Source organism: Lithobates pipiens, unplaced genomic scaffold (genome assembly GCF_037356315.1).
Source record: "Lithobates pipiens isolate NorthernLeopardFrog02 unplaced genomic scaffold, aLitPip1_a1.2 Scaffold_35, whole genome shotgun sequence".
Classification (NCBI taxonomy): domain Eukaryota; kingdom Metazoa; phylum Chordata; class Amphibia; order Anura; family Ranidae; genus Lithobates; species Lithobates pipiens.
This window is the reverse complement of record NW_027507811.1, coordinates 26709335-26729275: the sequence shown is the minus strand read 5'-3', so window position 1 is coordinate 26729275 and position 19941 is coordinate 26709335. Positions and strand designations below refer to the sequence as shown.

Here is a 19941-nt window from a genome sequence, read left to right as displayed (position 1 = left end):
AATAATATCATTTTTATAATAATTATAACAACGATATAATAATAAGAAGAAGAACGATAATAATAAAAATAATGATACAAATAATAATAACAATGATAATAATGATAATAATCATGATAAAAATAATAATAATAATTTTATTCCTATAGTACTAGAGGAGGTATTATAAATATTTAAACAAAACTAACATTAGGAATGTGCATTTCTTTGCAGCATCTTAATTATATAGGAATATAATAATAATCATTTCTAGCTTAACTTACTAAAGAAGTTAGGTTTTGTTATAATCATTTAAAATCATTATAACCAAAATAATAAGAAAGTGTGTTTCTCTGCCATCTATTAATTATAGAATAATAATAATCATCATCATCATTTCTAGGCGTATATTATTACCAGAACAGTCATTATGGTATAATTATTTAAAATACTGATAATAAAAATGTTGGGAATGTGAGTTTCTCTGTAGTATACCAACAATGTATGAATATATTATTATTTATTATTATTATTATTATTATTGATAATAATAATAAAAGTAATAATAATAATCATAATGACAAGATTTATGATATTACTAGAGGAGTTATTATAATAATTTCAAATAATTACAAGAATAATAATAAGATGTTTCCCAACAGTCTAATAACTATAAATAAATATAATGGTTGTATTAATATTATTATTATTTTTTTCTCTGCTATAGGCAGTTATGCACTCGGTTTATTGTTCTTTTTATTATTGCTATTTTTTAAAAGCATTGTTGTTGCAATAAACGTGTGCTTCTCTGCTGTCATGAAACTCTATATGGGATACAAGAGATATCCTCAGGTTGATGGGATTGTGAACGTAATTTTTCGTGACACTTGTAGAATGCTTTAAACTTTACATAGTTTTTTTTTTTTTTTTAATTGCTACACACGTTATATTGTATTTTACTCTTATTAAACATCACCTTCCCATCTGTTGGCTCTGCTCTTGTTCCTAAAACATTCTGATCACCATTTGAGAAATGCTGTTGGTCTACAAGAAAATGGCCGCCACAAGTCACTGGGGACATCTTTCCTTTAATACATATTCATCCTTATTACTATTCTTTTTTTTTTTGTTTGTTTGTTTTTCAATCAAAACTTTTTTTATTGAATAAAAAAGTGCTTGTACATTTTAGAGTGGAAAGGCATAGATGACAATCATCAACACTTGCATTGAACATGAGATTTAAAACAGGTACAGAGCATCACATCATATGTAAAGCATATCCAAATACTGTAAAAAATAAATAAAATAAAAATCTTTACTAATATCTAAATCTTTGTGGCTTTGAAGTGCTTTACTTTTCCTAGTAAAATGAAATTCTAGAATTGTAAATTAACATCTGCACTGCAAGAAAATGGCCGCCCCCATGTGCAGAGACAATCCTGCACAGGAGTTTCGGGCTCTAGTGTCTGCTCTGTGTAGCTGCCTATCTGCTGTCCCCTTGCTCTTCTAATGGAAGGTTTTCTTGCAAGGCTTCTATGTAAATGGAGAGTGACTGTAGAATGATAGTAGAGGAGTGTGACTGCAACTATAGACTTCTAATGGTGGCCCCAGTGCCAGAGCAGTACAGGGGTCCTCTGTGTGTGCCCACCTACTGTGCTGCTGCAGGTAGCTGGAAGCTGGCTGTGCACTGAAGAGGTATTGCATGGCTATTGTTACATGTAATTGTTGTTTCTATGTCATATTATCATCATATGCTAAATAGACCTTCACAATTCATTATACATTTATATAGCTCTGACATATACCATGGTGCTGTACAAAGAACACTGAGCCCGTCACATCAGTCACTGCAGCAGAAGAGCTTACACTCTAATGTCACACACTATTTTTATTATACATTTATATAGCTCTGACATATACCATAGTGCTGTACAGAGAACACTGCGCCAGTCACATCAGTCTCTGTACCAGAGGAGCTTACACTCTAATGTCCCCCCACAGTCACACACTATTATTATTATTTTTTAATTATAATACATTTATATAGCGTTGACATATACCATGGTGCTGCACAGAGAACACTGAGATAGTCACATCATCCTCTGCACCAAAGAGCTTGCACTCAAATGTCCCACCACAGTCACACATTATTGCTATTATTTTTTTTACAATTATAATACATTTATATAGCGCTGACATATACCGCAGTGTTATAAAGAGAACACTGAGTAAGCCCCATCCATTTGTGCAACAGAGGAGCTCACACTCCAATGTCCTTATTACAGTCATGCAATCGCTGTCAATCATTGCCAAATCACTTTTTTTCCCTTCCACACATAAAATACCACTCACATTTTTCCAGTGCATGACTTCTTCAAGAGGTTCGTCAACGATCCCCCTAAAGAAGCCACATGTCCCGGTGACGAAAACCATAGAGGCGCATCTTATTGGATGACATTGTCACACGAAACTAGGAAGTGCGGTATAGTTACAGCCAACTGGAGCTGAATACTTCCATTGTCTTTACTATCATTGGTTTCACATGTGGGTGCACTGCACGACCTGTCTATGATCCCCCTGAGGAAGTCCCATGTCCCTGTGACGAAACACATAGATGCGGGTCTTATTGGATGACATTGTCACACAAAACTATGAAGTGCAGGATTTTTACAGGCAGCCGGAGCTGAATACTGCCATTGTTTTTACTATTGTTGCTTTCACATGTGGGTGCAGTGCGCGACCTGTCGATAATCCTCCTGAGGAGTCACGTGTCCCGGTGAGGAAACACGTAAAGGCGAGTCTTATTGGATGACATTGTCACACAAAACTAGGAAGTGCGTTTTTTTTACAGCCAGCCGGAGCTGAATACTGGCATTATTTTTATTATCATTGCTTTCACATGTGGGTGCACTGCATGACCTGTCGATGATCCCCCTGAGAAAGTCACGTGTCACAGTGACAAAATGTGGTAGGCACGGGGCTTATTGGATTACATTGTTATGCAAAACTAGGAAGTACAGTATCTTTCTTGGCAAAATCTGAGTGGAATTTTATGAGTGGTGTGAATAAAAGTGTTATCAAAAGGTATGCTTGGAGTGTTTGTTTTTTTCTCTTGATTCTGTGATTCAGAGGAGAAGAGTACTAGTGGCATAATTCACTGAGGATCAAGGATTCTATTTAAAGGGGACTTATGTTGTTTTTGACCTTGCATTTCACGTGGGTCGTATATATCAGGTGAGAGCACAACCGGTGTTGGTGGAGCACTGAAGGTGAAGGAATCCAAGAGTGAACACATTTGCAAGAGTTTATGAGCAAAGGAATCCGCTTAAAGACTGATGCACTTGGGACATTTTGTTGGCATGATATATTGGTTTCATTTACAAATCTTGTGGCACCGATGAGATGGTATTTAATGTATAGCCCTACACTCATTTACAAATCTGTTTTTATCTCTGCAGAAGTCTCATCATGGTCAGCCCCTCCCACGAGAAACCAAGTCCATTCCTGGTCTCATCACTGAGGATGGAAAAGAACTGGAGTCACATGACGGAACGGATAATAAACTTCACCTTGGAGATTATCTACCTACTGACAGGAGAGGTGAGGAGGATTCTGGGAGGTCACATGACATCACTCTTATCTCTATTAATAAAACACAGACCTGGCCGGAGAGGTGAGGAGGATTCACATGAGATCACTCTTATCTCTGTTAACAGTGGCTATCCATGTGCCGGCCCCTTTCAGGATGCCAGAAGCATTAACTCCTATGGTGGGGTTTTTTTTTTTTTTTAAGCACCTGATTAGAGCCAGAGGCTCTAACAGGCTTCAAAATAGGGTTGAAATTAATTCGCTATCGTGAGACAATTGGGTGGGATTGGGGTGCAGAGAGTGCGCCCCGATCCCACCCAATTGTGTGACAATAGCGAATTCATTTTCGCTATTTTTACACTAAGGCCAATCAGGAGGCAGGTCAGTGAGACCTGTTTCCCAGTTGGCCAAAGTGCCAGGAAAAGGAGGCACGAGCAGAGGAGACACGCTGGACTGGAGTAGGGAGGAAGGATAGCTCCATCCACCGCTGCTGCTGGTCTGGTGGAGACACAGGCAGAAGCACCTGGGGATGAAAGCACAGCCCCGTGGTAAGTGCCAGACCACCCACGTGGGGGGGGGAGGGGGGGGTTGTGCCGTCAGAGCCACGAGCCTGGGAGGGCTGCTCTTCTGTCAAAGTGACAAGACCCACTGGGGTGCTGTAAGAGCCACGAGACCCATGGGGGGGGGGTGTGCCGTCAGAATCAGCTGGCCCACGAGCCTGAGTGGGGGTTGCTGATCTGTATACCCTGAGCGGTATTCCCTGATCTGTGATGAGGCTGAGCTGTATATCCTTAGCAGTATACTCTGATCTGTATACCCTTAGCAGTATACCCTGATCTATATACCCTTAGAAGTATACCGTGATCTGTATACCTGTAACTCTATACCCTGATCTGTGATGCTGAGCTGTATACCCTGAGCAGTATACCCTAATCTGTGATGCTGAGCTGTATACCCTGATCTGTAATGCTGAGCTGTATACCCTCAGCTGTATATCCTGATCTGTGATGCTGAGCTATATACCCTGATCTATGATGCTGAGCTGTATGCCCTGAGCAGTATACCTTAATCTGTGTTGCTGAGCTGTATATCGAGCTGTATATCCTGATCTGTAATGCTGAGATGTATACCCTCAGCTGTATATCCTGATCTTTGATGCTGAGCTGTATACCCTGATCTGTGAGGCTGAGCTGTATACCCTGATCTGTAATGCTGAGCTGTATACCCTCAGCTGTATATCCTGATCTGTGATGCTGAGCTATATACCCTGATCTGTGATGCTGAGCTATATACCCTGATCTGTGATGCTGAGCTATATACCCTGATCTGTGATGCTGAGCTGTATACCCTGAACAGTATACCCTAATCTGTGTTGCTGAGCTGTATATCGAGCTGTATACCCTGATCTGCGATGCTGAGCTGTATACCCTGATCTGTGAGGCTGAGCTGTATACCTTGATCTGTGAGGCTGAGCTGTATACCTTGATCTGTGAGGCTGAGCTGTATACCCTGATCTGTGAGGCTGAGCTGTATACCTTGATCTGTGAAGCTGAGCTGTATACTCCTAACACTATGGGTGGAATCAAGTGGAATACAGGGCGCAGAGTGGGTGGATTCTATAAGGGGTGGTGCTTATGATAAGTGGGAGGGGTCAAAAAGGAAGAACGGAGTCTGGCACCCCCCCATCCTAAAACTTCACCAGCCGCCACTGTCTATTAACCACTTGCAGACCGGACCATTTTGCTGGTCAAAGACCAGACCACTTTTTGCGATTCGGCACTGCGTCGCTTTAACTGACAATTGCGCGGTCGTGCGACGTGGCTCCCAAACAAAATTGACGTCCTTTTTTTCCCACAAATAGAGCTTTCTTTTGGTGGTATTTGATCACCTCTGCGATTTTGATTTTTTGCGCTATAAACAAAAATAGAGCGACAATTTTGAAAAAAACGCATTATTTTTTACTTTTTGTTATAATAAATATCCCCCAAAAATATATAAAAAAACATTTTTTTCCCTCAGTTTAGGCCGATACGTATTCTTCTACATATTTTTGGTAAAAAAAATCGCAATAAGCGATTATTGATTGGTTTGCGCAAAAGTTATAGCGTTTACAAAATAGGGATAGTTTTATAGCATTTTTATTAATAATTTTTTGTTATTTTTTTTTTTACTAGTAATGGCGGCGATCTGCGATTTTTATTGTGACTGCGACATTGTGGGGGACCCATCGGAACATTTTTGACACATTTTTGGGACCATTGTAATCACTGCTATATAAATGCAGTGATTCCTGTGTAAATGACACTGGCAGTGAAAGGGTTAACCAGTGGGTGGCAGTGTAGGGGTTAAGTGTTCCTAGGGGTGTGTTACTAACTGTGGGGGGGCTGGGCTTTCATTTAGTGAACACTGATCTCTGCTCCAATCACATGGAGCAGAGATCAGCGTCACTAGTTGCTAGGCAGAATGGAGAAATGTTGTTTATACAGCATTTCCTCCATTCGGCTGCTCGTGAGACGATCGCGGGGATGCCCGCGGCGATCGAGTCCGCGGGTCCCGCGACCGGATTTACGGGGGTCCCGACCAGCGCGGGAGCGCGCCGCCGGCGGCGCACTCCCGATGGCAGGGCGGCATCGAATATTGGACGAATATTGGACGTACCTGTACGCCAATATGCCTGCCCGTGCCATTCTGTCGACGTACATCGTCGTGCGCTGGTCGGGAAGTGGTTAATAAAGCACAGACCTGACCGGAGAGGTGAGGAGGATTCTTGGATGTTGCTGCAGGATTTTTTTTTTTTTTTTTTTTTACTGTATAGGATTATGGACCCATGAAGAATTCTGGTGAGCACATGACACCAAGCAGTCACACCTGTGTGTCAAAGGAATGGTATAAGAGCCAGAGCCCCATCATGGAGCCCCCGCCCCCCTCCCTGATGCCTGAGAAAAACCACAAGAAAATTCTAGAAGTTATCCAGAAGATCATTGGTCTGCTGACAGGAGAGGTGAGCGGTGCCGGGAATTCTGGGACATTATCCAGTAACAGACAAGGGATGTGTCTGGATGGTGACTGTATCATTGTGTGTGTCAGGTTCCTATAAGGTGTCAGGATGTCACTGTCTATTTCTCCATGGAGGAGTGGGAGTATTTAGAAGGACACAAGGATCTCTACAAGGACATCATGATGGAGAATCAGCCGCCCCTCACATCACCGGGTAAGAGGAGACTTTATTGTAAAGGAGAGAGCAGTACAGATGGTCCACCTAGATCCCCCATCATCTGATAAACACATAGAAACAATGTATTCAGTCAGTGTGTGTGTTTCCTACAGATGGATCCAGTAATGGGAACCCACCAGAGAGATGTCCCCGTCCTCTGTATTCCCGGGATTCCACACAGGAAGGTCAGAACATCTCAGAAGACCATGAGGTAAATGACTTATTAGATGCCAAACCGTGTCTACACTTTGGATTGTAGAGAAGCTCTGTAATGTCTATACAGCTTTGCCTCAGTAACTGTCGGGTGTGCGCATACTCAACGACATTCTGGGCAAATCTAGAGCAGGAAACTAACAACAGGGCCGTTTAATAATGATTGGACCCCTGGCAAAACTTTTCATGGACCCCCCCATGCAGTTTTGCTCTCCACCTGCTCTGAGACATACAATAAATAGCAGCTAGACTCAAAATCAGTTTACTGAATCGGATCAGGCAGCTATTGCGATTGGTTGCCAGAGGTTACAGTGTATCATTACCGCTCACTGACTGGTTGCTAGAGGTTACAGCACACATTACGGCTCACTGATTAGTTGCTAGATGTTACAGCACATGATTTCTACTTGTTGATTGGTTGCTAGAGATTATTGTGGATATGACCTCGGGGGGGCATGATATCCCCTATTTACATATGAATGCAGCCGATATTTACATATGAATGCTGGTAATTTACATGTAAACACAGGGTTTGCAGGTGAGTCATCTGTACACAACAATGGGGAACAGCTGGGCAGCATTAGTAGCAGCACTTCACACTGAGATATCGGGACACAGCACAGGACCAAAACCTCAAGGGACAAGAGAATTTAAACCAGGATAGTTGGCAAGTATGAGGCAGCTGCTTTGGGCCCCACAACAATGAGAGGGCCCAGGATAGCTACTCCTTTTGCCCTGCCTTAAAAACAGCCCTGACTAACAACGTGAGATACATAATTGTACTATGTACACACCTTGGATAAAAATTTTTTCCTGTTGTGTTTGAACTCCAAGGAATGATCAAGATGTTCTTTGTCCTATATAGGAGGAGGAACTGTTTATTATTAAAGTTGAAGATGAAGAAAATCCATATTTGAAGGGTGATGAGCCATGGAAGGAAGAGGAGATCCCTCCAGAGATCAGCACAGGTGAATAAAATTGTTTTAATAACACTTTCTGCAAAGTCATTCTAACAAGAAAAGATTGGAAGGTAGAGTATTTATGTAGCGGTCTCCCCAAATTCCAGGTACCTGATGGTGACCCACAGAGCCAGGAAGAACTAACATTCCTCGTCAGGGTGCGGGTTACTAGGCATGGTGGGTGTGGTGCACGGTGGAAAGATTGGGTGCCAGTCACTTTTTGTAAAAGTGAACAAAGAGAGTTTTATTTCTCTTGATAGGAACGGTGGGAGAGAGGGTTAGGGCACAGGATATACCCTTAGGCAGATGCAATAGCAATTAGGCAAACTCCACAAACAAAAAATAGAACTAGGTAGACAGCCATACAGAAAAAGGGCCTTTAAGCTGAATGCATCCACAAAGCACAGGAAGCATACAGTACATTGGTCTAGGCTGGTCCAATACAACTATGCAATAAAATCCATACCTGGAGTTCGGCTTTAATATAAAGGGAATCAGCAATATGGACAAATAATTGTTCTCATCCAGTGAAGCCCATAACTTTACTGGGGGGGGGGGGGGGGGGGGCTACATTAGGAATTCTCTGCCATCAGCTTCTTGTTCTATTGACCTTTCTTGTGAACAAGTCTCTCTTGTAATTTCCTCTGCCACTAATTTCCCATTCTATCGAACATTGGTCTCCAAACTGTGGCCCTTTGCTTGCCTTTATCTGGCCCATGGGGGTTTATTTTTCCCACCAATACCAACAACAGGCCCCAATTCCCCCCACTGACACCAATGAAGGTGCACAATTCCTCCCAATGACACCAATGATAAGTTACAATTCCTCCCAGTGATACCAACGATGGGGCACTGTCCTTCTATAGACACTAGTGATGGGGCACTAATCCTTCCATTGAGACTAACAATGGAGCACTATTCCTCCCAATGACACCAACGTTGGGGCACTATTCCTTCCATTGAAACCAACGATGGGGCACTATTCCTTCTATTGAAACCAACAATGGGGCACTATTCCTTCTATTGAAACCAATGATGGGGCACTATTCCTTCTATTGACACCAACAATGGGGCATTAGTCCTTCTATTGACACCAACAATGGGGCATTAGTCCTTCTATTGATACTAGTGATGGGGCACTAATCCTTCCATTGAAACCAACAATGGAGCACTATTTATTCCTTCCAATGACACAAACAATGTGACACTATTCCTTCCATTGACACCAATGATGGAACACTATCCCTTCCCCTCTAACCAACAATGGGGCATTAGTCCTTCTATTGATACTAGTGATGGGGCACTAATCCTTCCATTGAAACCAACAATGGAGCACTATTTATTCCTTCCAATGACACAAACAATGTGACACTATTCCTTCCATTGACACCAATGATGGAACACTATCCCTTCCCCTCTAACCAACAATGGGGCACTAGTCCTCCTACTGACACCAACAATGTTACACTAATCCTCCCAATGACACTAATAATGGGGCACTATTCCTCCCAAGGATGCCAACAATGAGGCACAATTCCTCCTAATGATGTCACTTATGGGGGACAATTCCTCCCACTGAGGCCAATGATGGGGAACAATTTCTCACACTGACACCAACTAACGTGTAAGGTAAAGTCAACAGATTTGTAAAGTTTGTAAATGGATATAAAACTGGCCTAAAAGACCAAATTCCAAGAGTAGTGGTTAATGATTCTTACTATGAATGGTCTAAGGTTATCAGTGGTGTACCCCAAGGTTCAGTTTTGGGGCCCCTACTTTTTAATATCTTTATAATATCTTTATAATTGATATATCGGGTCTGGGATTAAAAGTACCATTTCAGTCTTTGCAGATGACACCAAGCTATGCAGTGGGATAACGTCCTTACAGGATGTCTCCAATTTACAAGCCAACTTCAATGCATGTCTAATTGGGCGACTATGTGGAAAATGTGGTTTAATATTGATAAATGTAAAGTTATGCACTTGGGGGCTAAGAATATGCACACATCATACATACTAGGGGGAGTACAACTGGGGCAATCCGTAGTGGAGAAGGATCTGGGGGTTTTGGTAGATCATAAACTCAATAATAACATGCAATGCCAAGCTGTGGTTTCCAGAGCGAGCAAAGTCCTTTCTTGTATTGAGAGAGGTATGGACTCCAGAGAGAGAGATATCATTTTGCCCCCCTGTACAAATCATTAGTAAGACCTCATCTGGAATATGCAGTTCAGTTTTGGGCACCAGTTCTCAAAAAGGATATCAGGAACTGGAGAAAGTGCAGAGAAGGGCAACTAAACTGAACTCAGCTATGAGGAAAGATTAGAGGAACTGAATGTATTCACTCTTGAGAAGAGGAGATTAAGGGGGGGGATATGATCACTATGTATAAATACATAAGGGGTCCATATAGTGAATTGGTGTTGAGTTATTCACTTTAAGGTCATCACAGAGGACAAGGGAGCACTCTTTACATCTAGAGGAAAAGAGATTTCATCTCCAAATACGGAAAAGGTTTTTTCACAGTAAGAGCTGTGAAAATGTGGAATAGACTCCCTCCAGAGGTGGTTCTGGCCAGCTCAGTAGATTTCTTTAAAAAAGGCCTGGATTCTTTCCTAAATGTACATAATATAACTGGGTACTAACATTTATAGGTAAAGTTCATCCCGAGAATATCCGATTGCCTCTCGGGGATCAGGAAGGAATTGTTTCCCATACTGGAGAAAATTAGATCTTGCTTTGTTGGGGTTTTTCACATTCCTTTGGATCAACTGTGGGTATAGGATTGTGTATATGGGATTGTATGTTTTTTTTATTTTTATTGGTTGAACTAGATGGAATTGAGTCTTTTTTTCAACCTAACTATGTAACCTACAATGGGGCACAATTTCTTTCACTGACACCAACAATGGGGCACAATTCCCCCCACTGATACCAACAATGGGGCACAATTCCCCCCACTGACACCAACAATGGGGCACAATTCCCCCCACTGACACAAACAATGGGGCACAATTCCCCCCACTGACACCAACAATGGGGCACAATTCCCCCCACTGACACCAACAATGGGGCACAATTCCTCCCACTGGAGGTGGGATGATGGGGCAACGTTGGGGCATTACTTATTCCCACTGATGGCGGGTCTTTTTCTACTCCCGCTGGCCACAGTCTAGCCCCCTAATGTCTGAGGGACAGTAAACTGGTCAGTTGTTTAGAAAGTTTGGAGACTCAAGCTATAGAGTTTGGGTATGAAATTGTTTTATAATTTCTCTTCCTTTGTTTCTTCTTTGCCCCAGATGGACACAATGATAGGAATAATATAGAATGTCACCATATTTCAACAGATGGTGAAATAGAAGATAACTACATTGAAGCTTCTCCAGAAGAAAACCCTGTTACTCTTCATCATCATCCAGGACTTCAAAGGGCAGATCTGTCATTGGATCCATCTACACACAGGGGGTGTTTTTTCGCTCACACCCACCCTGGCGCCCAAGATGAGACCAATAAAGAAGGTGAAAACTCTCCATGTCCCCAGTGTGGGGGCTGTCAGAGGACTCATGTGGATGAATCTTCTTATCCTTGTTCGACCTGTGGCAAGTCTTTTACCCAGAAGTTGTATCTCGTCGGCCATCGTAAGGCTTGCATCGGCAAGAAGTGCTATTCGTGTTCTGAGTGCGGGAAACAATTTGCCAAAAAGTCAACCTTGTTGAGGCATCAGGTTATGCACCTGGAGGAGAAGCCCCACTCGTGCCCAGAGTGCGGGAAGTGTTTTGCCAAAAAGTCCAACCTTGTTCGGCACCAGCGAATGCACACGGGGGAAAAGCCTTATTCTTGTCTGGAGTGCGGAAAGTTTTTTACGTGGAAGCCGTCTCTTGAGCACCATCTAAGGAAGCACCGGGGCGAGGTTCCTTTTTTTTGCTCCGAATGTGGGAAGTGCTTTGCCCAGAAGTCCTACTTTCTGCAGCACCAGAGGACTCATAAAGGGAAGGAGCCATACTCTTGCTCCGAATGTGGAGAGCGCTTTGCTAAGAGGTCAATGTTGGTCATACACCAAAGGACTCACACCAACGAGAAACCATTCTCCTGCTCGGAATGCGGTAAGTACTTTGTCCAAAAGTCCAGCCTGATGGAACATCTCAAGATGCACTCAGGGGAGAAGTCCTATTCATGCACCGAATGCGGGAAGACTTTTCAGTGGCGCTCATCTTTATTCTACCACGAACGCAAGCACAAGGGCCTGAAGCCTGTGTCATGTTCGGAGTGTGGCAAAGGCTTCGCCCAAAAGTCGCATCTCACCCAGCATCAGAAGATGCACGCTACGCAGAAGGCTTCCAATTTCCTGAATTCTTACCTCAAAAAAGATCTCCATTGATGACTCCTTGTAGATAAACTGAACATGTAAACACAAATTCGCTCATCCACACTATATTGCCAAAAATATTGGGCCATCCTTCCAAATCATTTGGTGGAGGGGGGATTATGGTGTGGGCTTGTTTTTCAGGGATTGGGCTAGGCCCCTTAGTCTCACAGAAGGGAACTCTAAGCCCTTGTACACACGGTCGGACATTCCGACGGAAAATGTCCGATCGGACCGTGTTGTCGGATAATCCGTCCGTGTGTGGTCTCCATCGGACTGTTTCCGTCGGAATATCCAAGTTTTCCAGCTTGGCTATAAAAATTTCCGACAACATGATCCGATCGGACTTTGTCCGATCATGTGTAGAGAATTCCGATCAGACAAAGTGCCACGCATGCTCAGATCAAATTTCTACATCAAAGCTATTGGCTACTAGCCTGAACGTAGTCCCGTCATAACGAAATAATGTCATCACGTTCTGAACGATCGGATTTTCCGACAACTTTGTCCGACCGTGTGTATGCAACAGTTTCGGACAAAATCCGTCGGAAAAAATCAGACGGATTTGGTTGTCGGAATGTCCGACCGTGTGTACAAGGGCTTAAGGTTTTAGCATACCAAGATCTTTTGGAAAATGTCATGCTCCCAACTTTGTGGGAACAGTTTAGGGATGGCTCCTTCCTGTTCCGACATGACTGTGCGCCAGTGCACAAAGCAAGGTCCATAAAGACGTGGATGAGCGAGTTTGGGGTGGAGGAACTTGACTTGTATAATACAGGTATCTGCACCCACTTCCGGGCATAGATAGCCACAGAATCTGCGGGTATTTACGCCAGTTCCTGTCCCCCCGCTGTCTGCTGGGAAACACACAGATCCCAAAAGCCTTGTACACACGGTCGGAGAATCCGTCGGAATGTGTCCTATCGGACCGTGTCGTCGGATAATCCGACTGTGTGTGGTATGCATCGGACTGATTCCTTCCGAATATCCGTCGGACCCAATTTTCCAACATGTTGGAAATATTTCCCGACCAACTGGTTCGATCGGACATACTCCAATCTTGTGTAGCGAATTTTGATCGGACCAAGTGCCACGCATGCTCAGATCAAATTCCTACATCAAAGCTATTGGTTACTAGCCTGAATGTAGTCCCATCGTAACGAAATTACGTCATCACGTTCTGAAAGATCGGATTTTTCGACAACTTAGTCCGACCGTGTGTATGCAGCAGTTTCGGACAGAATCCGTCAGACTAAATCTGACGGACAAAATCCGACGGATTTGGTTGGCAGAATCTCCAACCGTGTGTACAGGGGCAGAGACAGCAGGGACCATCCTTATTGCGCAGCGCGACTCGCGCATGTGCAGTAGGGAACCGGGAAGTGATGCCACAAGGCTTCACTTCCTGATTCCCATACCGAAGATGGCAGTGGCAGCACCCGAGAGCCGAGCGACAGATCGGCTTCGAGTGCCAACATCGCGGGCGCCCTGTACGGGTAAGTGTCCATATTTTAAAAGTCAGCAGCTGCAGTATTTGTAGCTGCTGACTTTTAAAAAAATTTAAAACGGTGGAAAGCCCGCTTTAAAGTTCATGTGTATGTAAAGGCGGGTGTCCCAATACTTTTAACAATATGGTGTAGGTTAATTTCCTGTTATAGGATGAAATGTCTTTTAAAAAAACAAAAACAACGGTCAGGTTGTTCATCTGACAGTAAATATTAATATTAAATATATGTTTTTTTTCTTAAATATTCACTTTTTTTGTTTTTTCTTAAATCTGATGTAAATTGCTGTAGGAAAATAAAATATGTTTCCTTTTTGTTGTTCCTCCTTTTTGTTATATCAGTGTTGAAGTGTGCTGACAGGCCCGCCCAAGACTAGGTGTCCAGAGCAACTCACCCTCCCTTACATTAGATGCCAAGATCATTTTGTGATGCTAATAAATATTAATAGAATTTGTTATTGATAAATAGAATGGCAGTAAAATAGATCCCCTTCCGCCAGCAATAGTAGACCCTCCCCAGAAATGACTCCCCCCAGCAGCAATAGGCACCCCTCTCCCTACCAACAGCAGATCCTCCTCAGGACAATAGACAACCCCCCCCCCAACAACAATGGACCCCCTGCAACAAAATATCACCGGAGTACCAGTAGACCCCCCAGCAGCAACAGCAGATCCCACAGCAGCCAACATCATTAGGCCCTCCAGCAGTCAGTATCAATAGATCTCTCCCTTAGCAGCAATATAAGACAACAATAGATCCCCTCCAGTGACAATAGATCCCCTAGCAGCCAGCCTCAATCAATAGATCCCCCAGCAGCCAGCATCAATCAATAGATCCCCCAGCAGCTTCTATCCATTACATACATTTGGTTCTGGAGGTGCTGGAACTGCATTTCCCCACTTTCCTGCTGAAAAAAAGCCCTGATCTTACTACTAACCCAGGGTTTTGTGAGATGTGCATCACTCAGGACTCTTCCTTTTTTCCTGCTTGAGGCATTCATTTTCCCATAGTCTGGTACATCACTTCACAATATCCTTTTAAGAATCTTGGGGTTCTTCCAGGGGCGGACTGACCATATGGGTACTCGGGCACTGCCCGAGGGCCCCATGCCACTAAGGGGCCCCATTAGGGTTGCCAGCCTCAATAAAACTAGGGACAGTATGTAAAAATCTGTGTATTTTTAAAAATCCCAAGATTATAGCTGCCCCGCCTCTCCAGTACCTTTGTGTATTCTGTGTGTGTATACAGTGTGTCTGTGTGTGTATACTGTATGTGTGTGTGTGTGTGTGTGTACTGTGTGGCCCCATAATCTATCGCCCAGGGGCCCCATAATATCCTATTGCCTGGGGCCCCCCATAATCTCCTATTGCCGAGGGGCCCCATAATCTTCTATTGCCTGGGGGCCCCATAATCTCCTATTGCCCGGGGGCCCCATGAGTTGTCAGTCCGCCCCTGGGTTCTTCTACTTGTCAAATTGCTGCTCCACCATATTGATGTCTTGCAATTAGACATAGTAATGGACTCCACCAAGAGACCACAGCTACCCCTGCACGGAGACAGACGTATTCTCCACAAGCAAAGGTTGCGTTTCCCATAATACTATGTTTACTCGTAGGATATGAGTCACGCCTTCCTTTTACTTCTACTTTTTTTTCAAATGATCCTGATCACCACACATGAACAAAAAACGACACCATAAGGTGGTGGTTCCTAAAGCAGAGCTCCACCCAAAAGGGGAAGCTCTGCTTGTTTGCACCCTTCCCCCTTCCACTGCTGCATTTGGCACTTTGGGGGGGAGCAGCGATCTGAGTTGGAAGTTTTACCTCCCCCCTTCCTTCTTCCCCCGCAGTCTTCTGAGATACATCACAGGTATCAGAACACTACAGGACTATTCACAAGGTGCAGAAGCTCCACTTCCTGTTTCCCTTACTAGATGCCTACACCCGAAGCCGATTGAATGAATGAATGAATGAAATACTTGTATAGCGCACAATGCAAACTGAATCGCCTCTAGGCGCTGTGGCGAGCTTTGATCATCTGCTAAAAGAGGAAGGTCTTGAGTTTTTTCCTAAAAGCCAGGTGATTTTCTTCCAGGCGGATGTTGGTTGGTAGAGCATTCCACAGCCGATTGAAGAATCAGCTCGGGTGAGGATGTTGCTGGATCCCTGGACAGGTAAGTGTCCTTATATTAAAAGTACAAATACTGTAGCTGCCAGGGGCGGACTGACCATTGGGCCACTCGGGCACTGCCCGAGGGCCCCATACCACTAGGGGGCCCCTTCAGGGTTGCCAGCCTCAGTAAAAACAGGGACAGAGGGGTTGGGAGGGTGCCCATTTGTCGGAGCTCTGCAGACGATGCACGGTTTTGGTACCTTGATGCGAATTTACATTGCCTGGGCCGTGTATCGTCTGGGTTCGGTATACCTTTACAGCCATTGTGTTTCTTTACCAGTTTTATGCTTTTATTATCTGTTTGATGGTTACATGTGGATTGCTTGCTATTTTGTCACTTTTTGTTTATCTCTCTAAATGTGTACAATTTTACCTGGAGTTGTGCATTTTGCACTAGTGATACTACGAGGTGGGAGACAGGTATAGGGAACTGGCTATTACATTCCCTGCCCGGTTCGCTCCCCCCCCATAGGCTAGCATGTTTTGCTAGAGGGTATGTTTTACCCTCGAAGCTCTATATGCAAATAACTAAGTTAGTCTTGGGGACGTAGGGCATTAGGCCCGGTTTCCGACAACTGTTTTACTTCTTTGCATTCTTGTCTTTTCTTTCTTTCCTTTCCGGTCCTCCCCCCTCCCCCATTTCCCCTCTGTCTTTCCCTCACCCACCCTTCCTCCCATTCCTGCCAACTCCCGTCCCCCCTGCGCCCCCTCCTGTTCCCCTTGTCTAGATATGGCCTCACCTCGCCTCCGCCTTTTATCGCTTAATGCGAAGGGCCTTAATACACCCGAAAAGCGGCGTATTCTACTGGCGGACCTGAAAAGGCTCCGCACGGATATTGCCTTTATACAAGAAACGCATTTTAAATCCCATGCGCTACCATACCTCCGCAATAGACACTACCCGTTCTCATATCACTCTGTCAATCCGATGGCCAAGTCAAAAGGGGTCTCCATACTTCTCTCCCACAAACTTCCATGCAGATGTCAAGACTCCCTGATAGATACGGCTGGCCGTTATGTTTTCCTGAAAGGACTCATTGGCACAGTTCAAGTGACTCTGGCAACTATATACGCACCTAATGAACTCCAGGCCACTTTTGTGGAGGGAATTATGGAGAAACTACAGGGCTTTAGAGCAGGTCAGTTATTATTGGGTGGGGACTTTAATGTCCCCTTATTGCCATCTGTAGACACCTCGGCAGGTCGTACCTCCTTGCCGGTCAGTCAGCTTAAACGGGTTGCGAAGGCGCTACACAACTCCCAACTGATTGATGTCTGGAGACTCCAGCACTCTAGTGAACGAGACTATACATTTTACTCCTCTGTACATAAGGTTTACACCCGCATTGACTATTTCATGATCCCTCACTCCCAACTACATGCAGTAGAACACTCCTCCATCGGAAACAGGACTTGGTCGGACCACGCACCGATCTTTTTGACTTATAAACTGTCTGACACCCCGCCCCTGGCGACCAGATTTTGGCGCCTCAATGAAAGTTTACTGCAGATCCCAGAAGTTCTGGAAGATGTGACCACGACACTGCGTCATTATCTCCGGGAGAATGATCTTCAGGATTGTGATCCGGGTGTGCTCTGGGAAGCTCACAAGACTGTGGTCAGAGGTGTTCTCATCAAACATGGGGCACGGATTAAACGTGAACGCACTAAACTTCTTGACCAATTGTTGGAGAAACTACACATAGCAGAAGCCCGACATAAACATGCCCCTACACATTCCTCTGATACCGATATACAATTTTTACGGAAACAAATTACGGACATTCTTCATTACAGGGCTAAAGCGGCCATGCAATCCTGTCGTAAAATGACCTACGAGGCGGGTGACAAATGTGGGAAGCTGCTGGCGCGGCTGATAAGAGAACGTAAACTTATGACATATATCCCCCACGTGGTTGCGCCAGGGGGACGGAGGGTTACTATGCCTCAGGATGTCACTCAGGAATTCCGTAATTTTTATTCTGATCTCTATAATCTCCAGGCTGACCCCCCACCGCGGTCGGCCATGGTCGATTATATTGTGGCGTCCCATATGCCCTCCATTTCACCAGAGGCCAGTGCAGAACTGGAGTCCCCAATAACTTTGGTGGAGATTCATAGAGCTGTGGGGTCCATGAAGCTTGGGAAGGCCCCGGGCCCAGACGGCTATACCCTGCAGTACTATAAAAAATTACTAGATCTACTGGGTTCGCCCATGCTCACGGCTATTTAATGCAATAGGCTCGGGCGGGTGCTTTCCTAGAGACTTCCTGAGTGCCCATATCTCGGTGATACCCAAAGAAGGGAAGGACCCTACGTCTTGTGGTAGTTACAGGCCGATATCTCTTTTGAACATAGATTTGAAAATTTATACTAAGATCCTGGCCACTAGGATAGCTGCCCATCTTCAACACTTAATCCACCTGGATCAGGTTGGTTTCATCCCCTCTAGAGAAGCCCGTGATAGTACTACGAAAGTTCTAAATCTGCTCCATTTGGCGACAACAGCAAGAACCCCATGTGTCCTGCTGAACACGGATGCCGAGAAGGCTTTTGACCGTGTGAACTGGACATTTATGTTCGCAGTGCTCCGACATGTGGGGTTGGGGGAACAAATGCTCAACAGGATAGCAGGAGTTTATTCTAACCCCACGGCCCAAGTTAAAATTAATGGGACTCTTTCAACCCCTTTTCCAATAACCAATGGGACACGGCAGGGATGCCCTTTATCCCCTCTTTTATTTGCGTTATCCCTGGAACCCTTTCTAGCCATGGTCAGGCTTAACCCCGATATACAAGGGGTGCGAGTTGGACAGTCACAGCATAAGATTTCAGCTTATGCTGACGATATGCTTTTTACGCTGACTAACCCAGGGATATCGTTGCCAAATTTGCTTCGGGAATTCGAGAGGTATGGGAGGTTTTCCAACATGAAAATAAATTTCACCAAATCGGAAGCTATGGGTCTTATGTTATCACCCCGATTACTGCCTGCTCTGCAATCCACCTTCCAATTTAAATGGACATCTACCACCCTCACATATCTCGGGACTAACATTCCCCCGGACCTATCGGACCTCTATGAACGAAATTTCCCCCCTCTACTTGCTAGGGTGAGGCTGCTCTTGGAATCATGGCGAAGGGGGATCCATTCCTGGTTTGGTAGGTGTAATTTACTGAAAATGTGCATTTTACCTACATTTTTGTACCTTTTTCAGGCGTTACCGATTAAAATTCCGCCCACGTATTTTAAACAGGTACAGGCGTTGTTTACCCGTTTCGTCTGGGCCCAGAAGCAGCCTCGGATACCTCGATCCCAACTCTCCCTGCCGAAACCTTATGGGGGGTTGGCACTCCCAGACGTTAAACAGTATTACTCTGCTGTACACTTAGGTAGGATTTTAGACTGGGATCGCAATCTCGATGCTAAACTATGGGCACAAATTGAGCAACAACAGTGCTCTATTCCATTGCGGACGGCTCTCTGGTACTACGAGGCACTACCGCGAGCGGTGAAATCCCACCCCCTCATAGGCAACACGATCTCTCAAGGCGCAAAAGCGGCATTGCAACAGTCTCTGGCGACCACAGCGTCGCCATTGACACCGATCCTAGGTAACCCCAGCTTTACGCCAGGTCTATCACACGCACAATTTCGACCGCTACGGGACTCCAATCTTTCTATGGCCTCTCAGTTTGTACTGCGGGGTAACTGGACTTCCATCCCGGACCTTATGGACCCTTTTGGTCCGTATCGTCTGGATTTTTGGAACGCCAATCGCCTACACCACTTTCTCCATTCTCTCCCGAACCCCATAGACTATACCAGACCGCTTACTGCTTTTGAAGAATACTGTTCTGACACTGAACCGATCTCCCGAACCCTTTCCAAAATGTACGTCCTACTCAATACACCTGTACAACCACCACGCATCGCAGGTCTCAC

The 19941-nt window shown here is 44.6% G+C and overlaps 1 protein-coding gene across 1 annotated transcript; it reads left to right on the top strand.

Moving 5' to 3' along the window:
• The first annotated feature begins 1449 nt into the window (after positions 1-1449).
• On the top strand, positions 1450-14137 carry LOC143956317 (uncharacterized). The gene is made up of 6 exons (XM_077466534.1): positions 1450-1674; positions 3438-3579; positions 6383-6778; positions 6895-6992; positions 7860-7962; positions 11255-14137. Exons 3-6 carry the CDS (start codon positions 6694-6696, stop codon positions 12331-12333), a joined length of 1365 nt encoding a protein of 454 aa, XP_077322660.1. The 5' UTR covers positions 1450-1674; positions 3438-3579; positions 6383-6693; the 3' UTR covers positions 12334-14137.
• Positions 14138-19941: the final 5804 nt, after the last annotated feature.

What these genes read in the sequence shown, in the direction of transcription:
- LOC143956317 (XM_077466534.1), top strand. Translation starts at nt 6,694, where the DNA reads ATGGAGGAGTGGGAGTATTTAGAAGGACACAAGGATCTCTACAAGGAC. An exon ending in GCCGCCCCTCACATCACCGG is followed by an intron (nt 6,779 to 6,894) that starts GTAAGAGGAGAC and finishes TGTTTCCTACAG; the next exon opens with ATGGATCCAGTAATGGGAAC. An exon ending in ACATCTCAGAAGACCATGAG is followed by an intron (nt 6,993 to 7,859) that starts GTAAATGACTTA and finishes TGTCCTATATAG; the next exon opens with GAGGAGGAACTGTTTATTAT.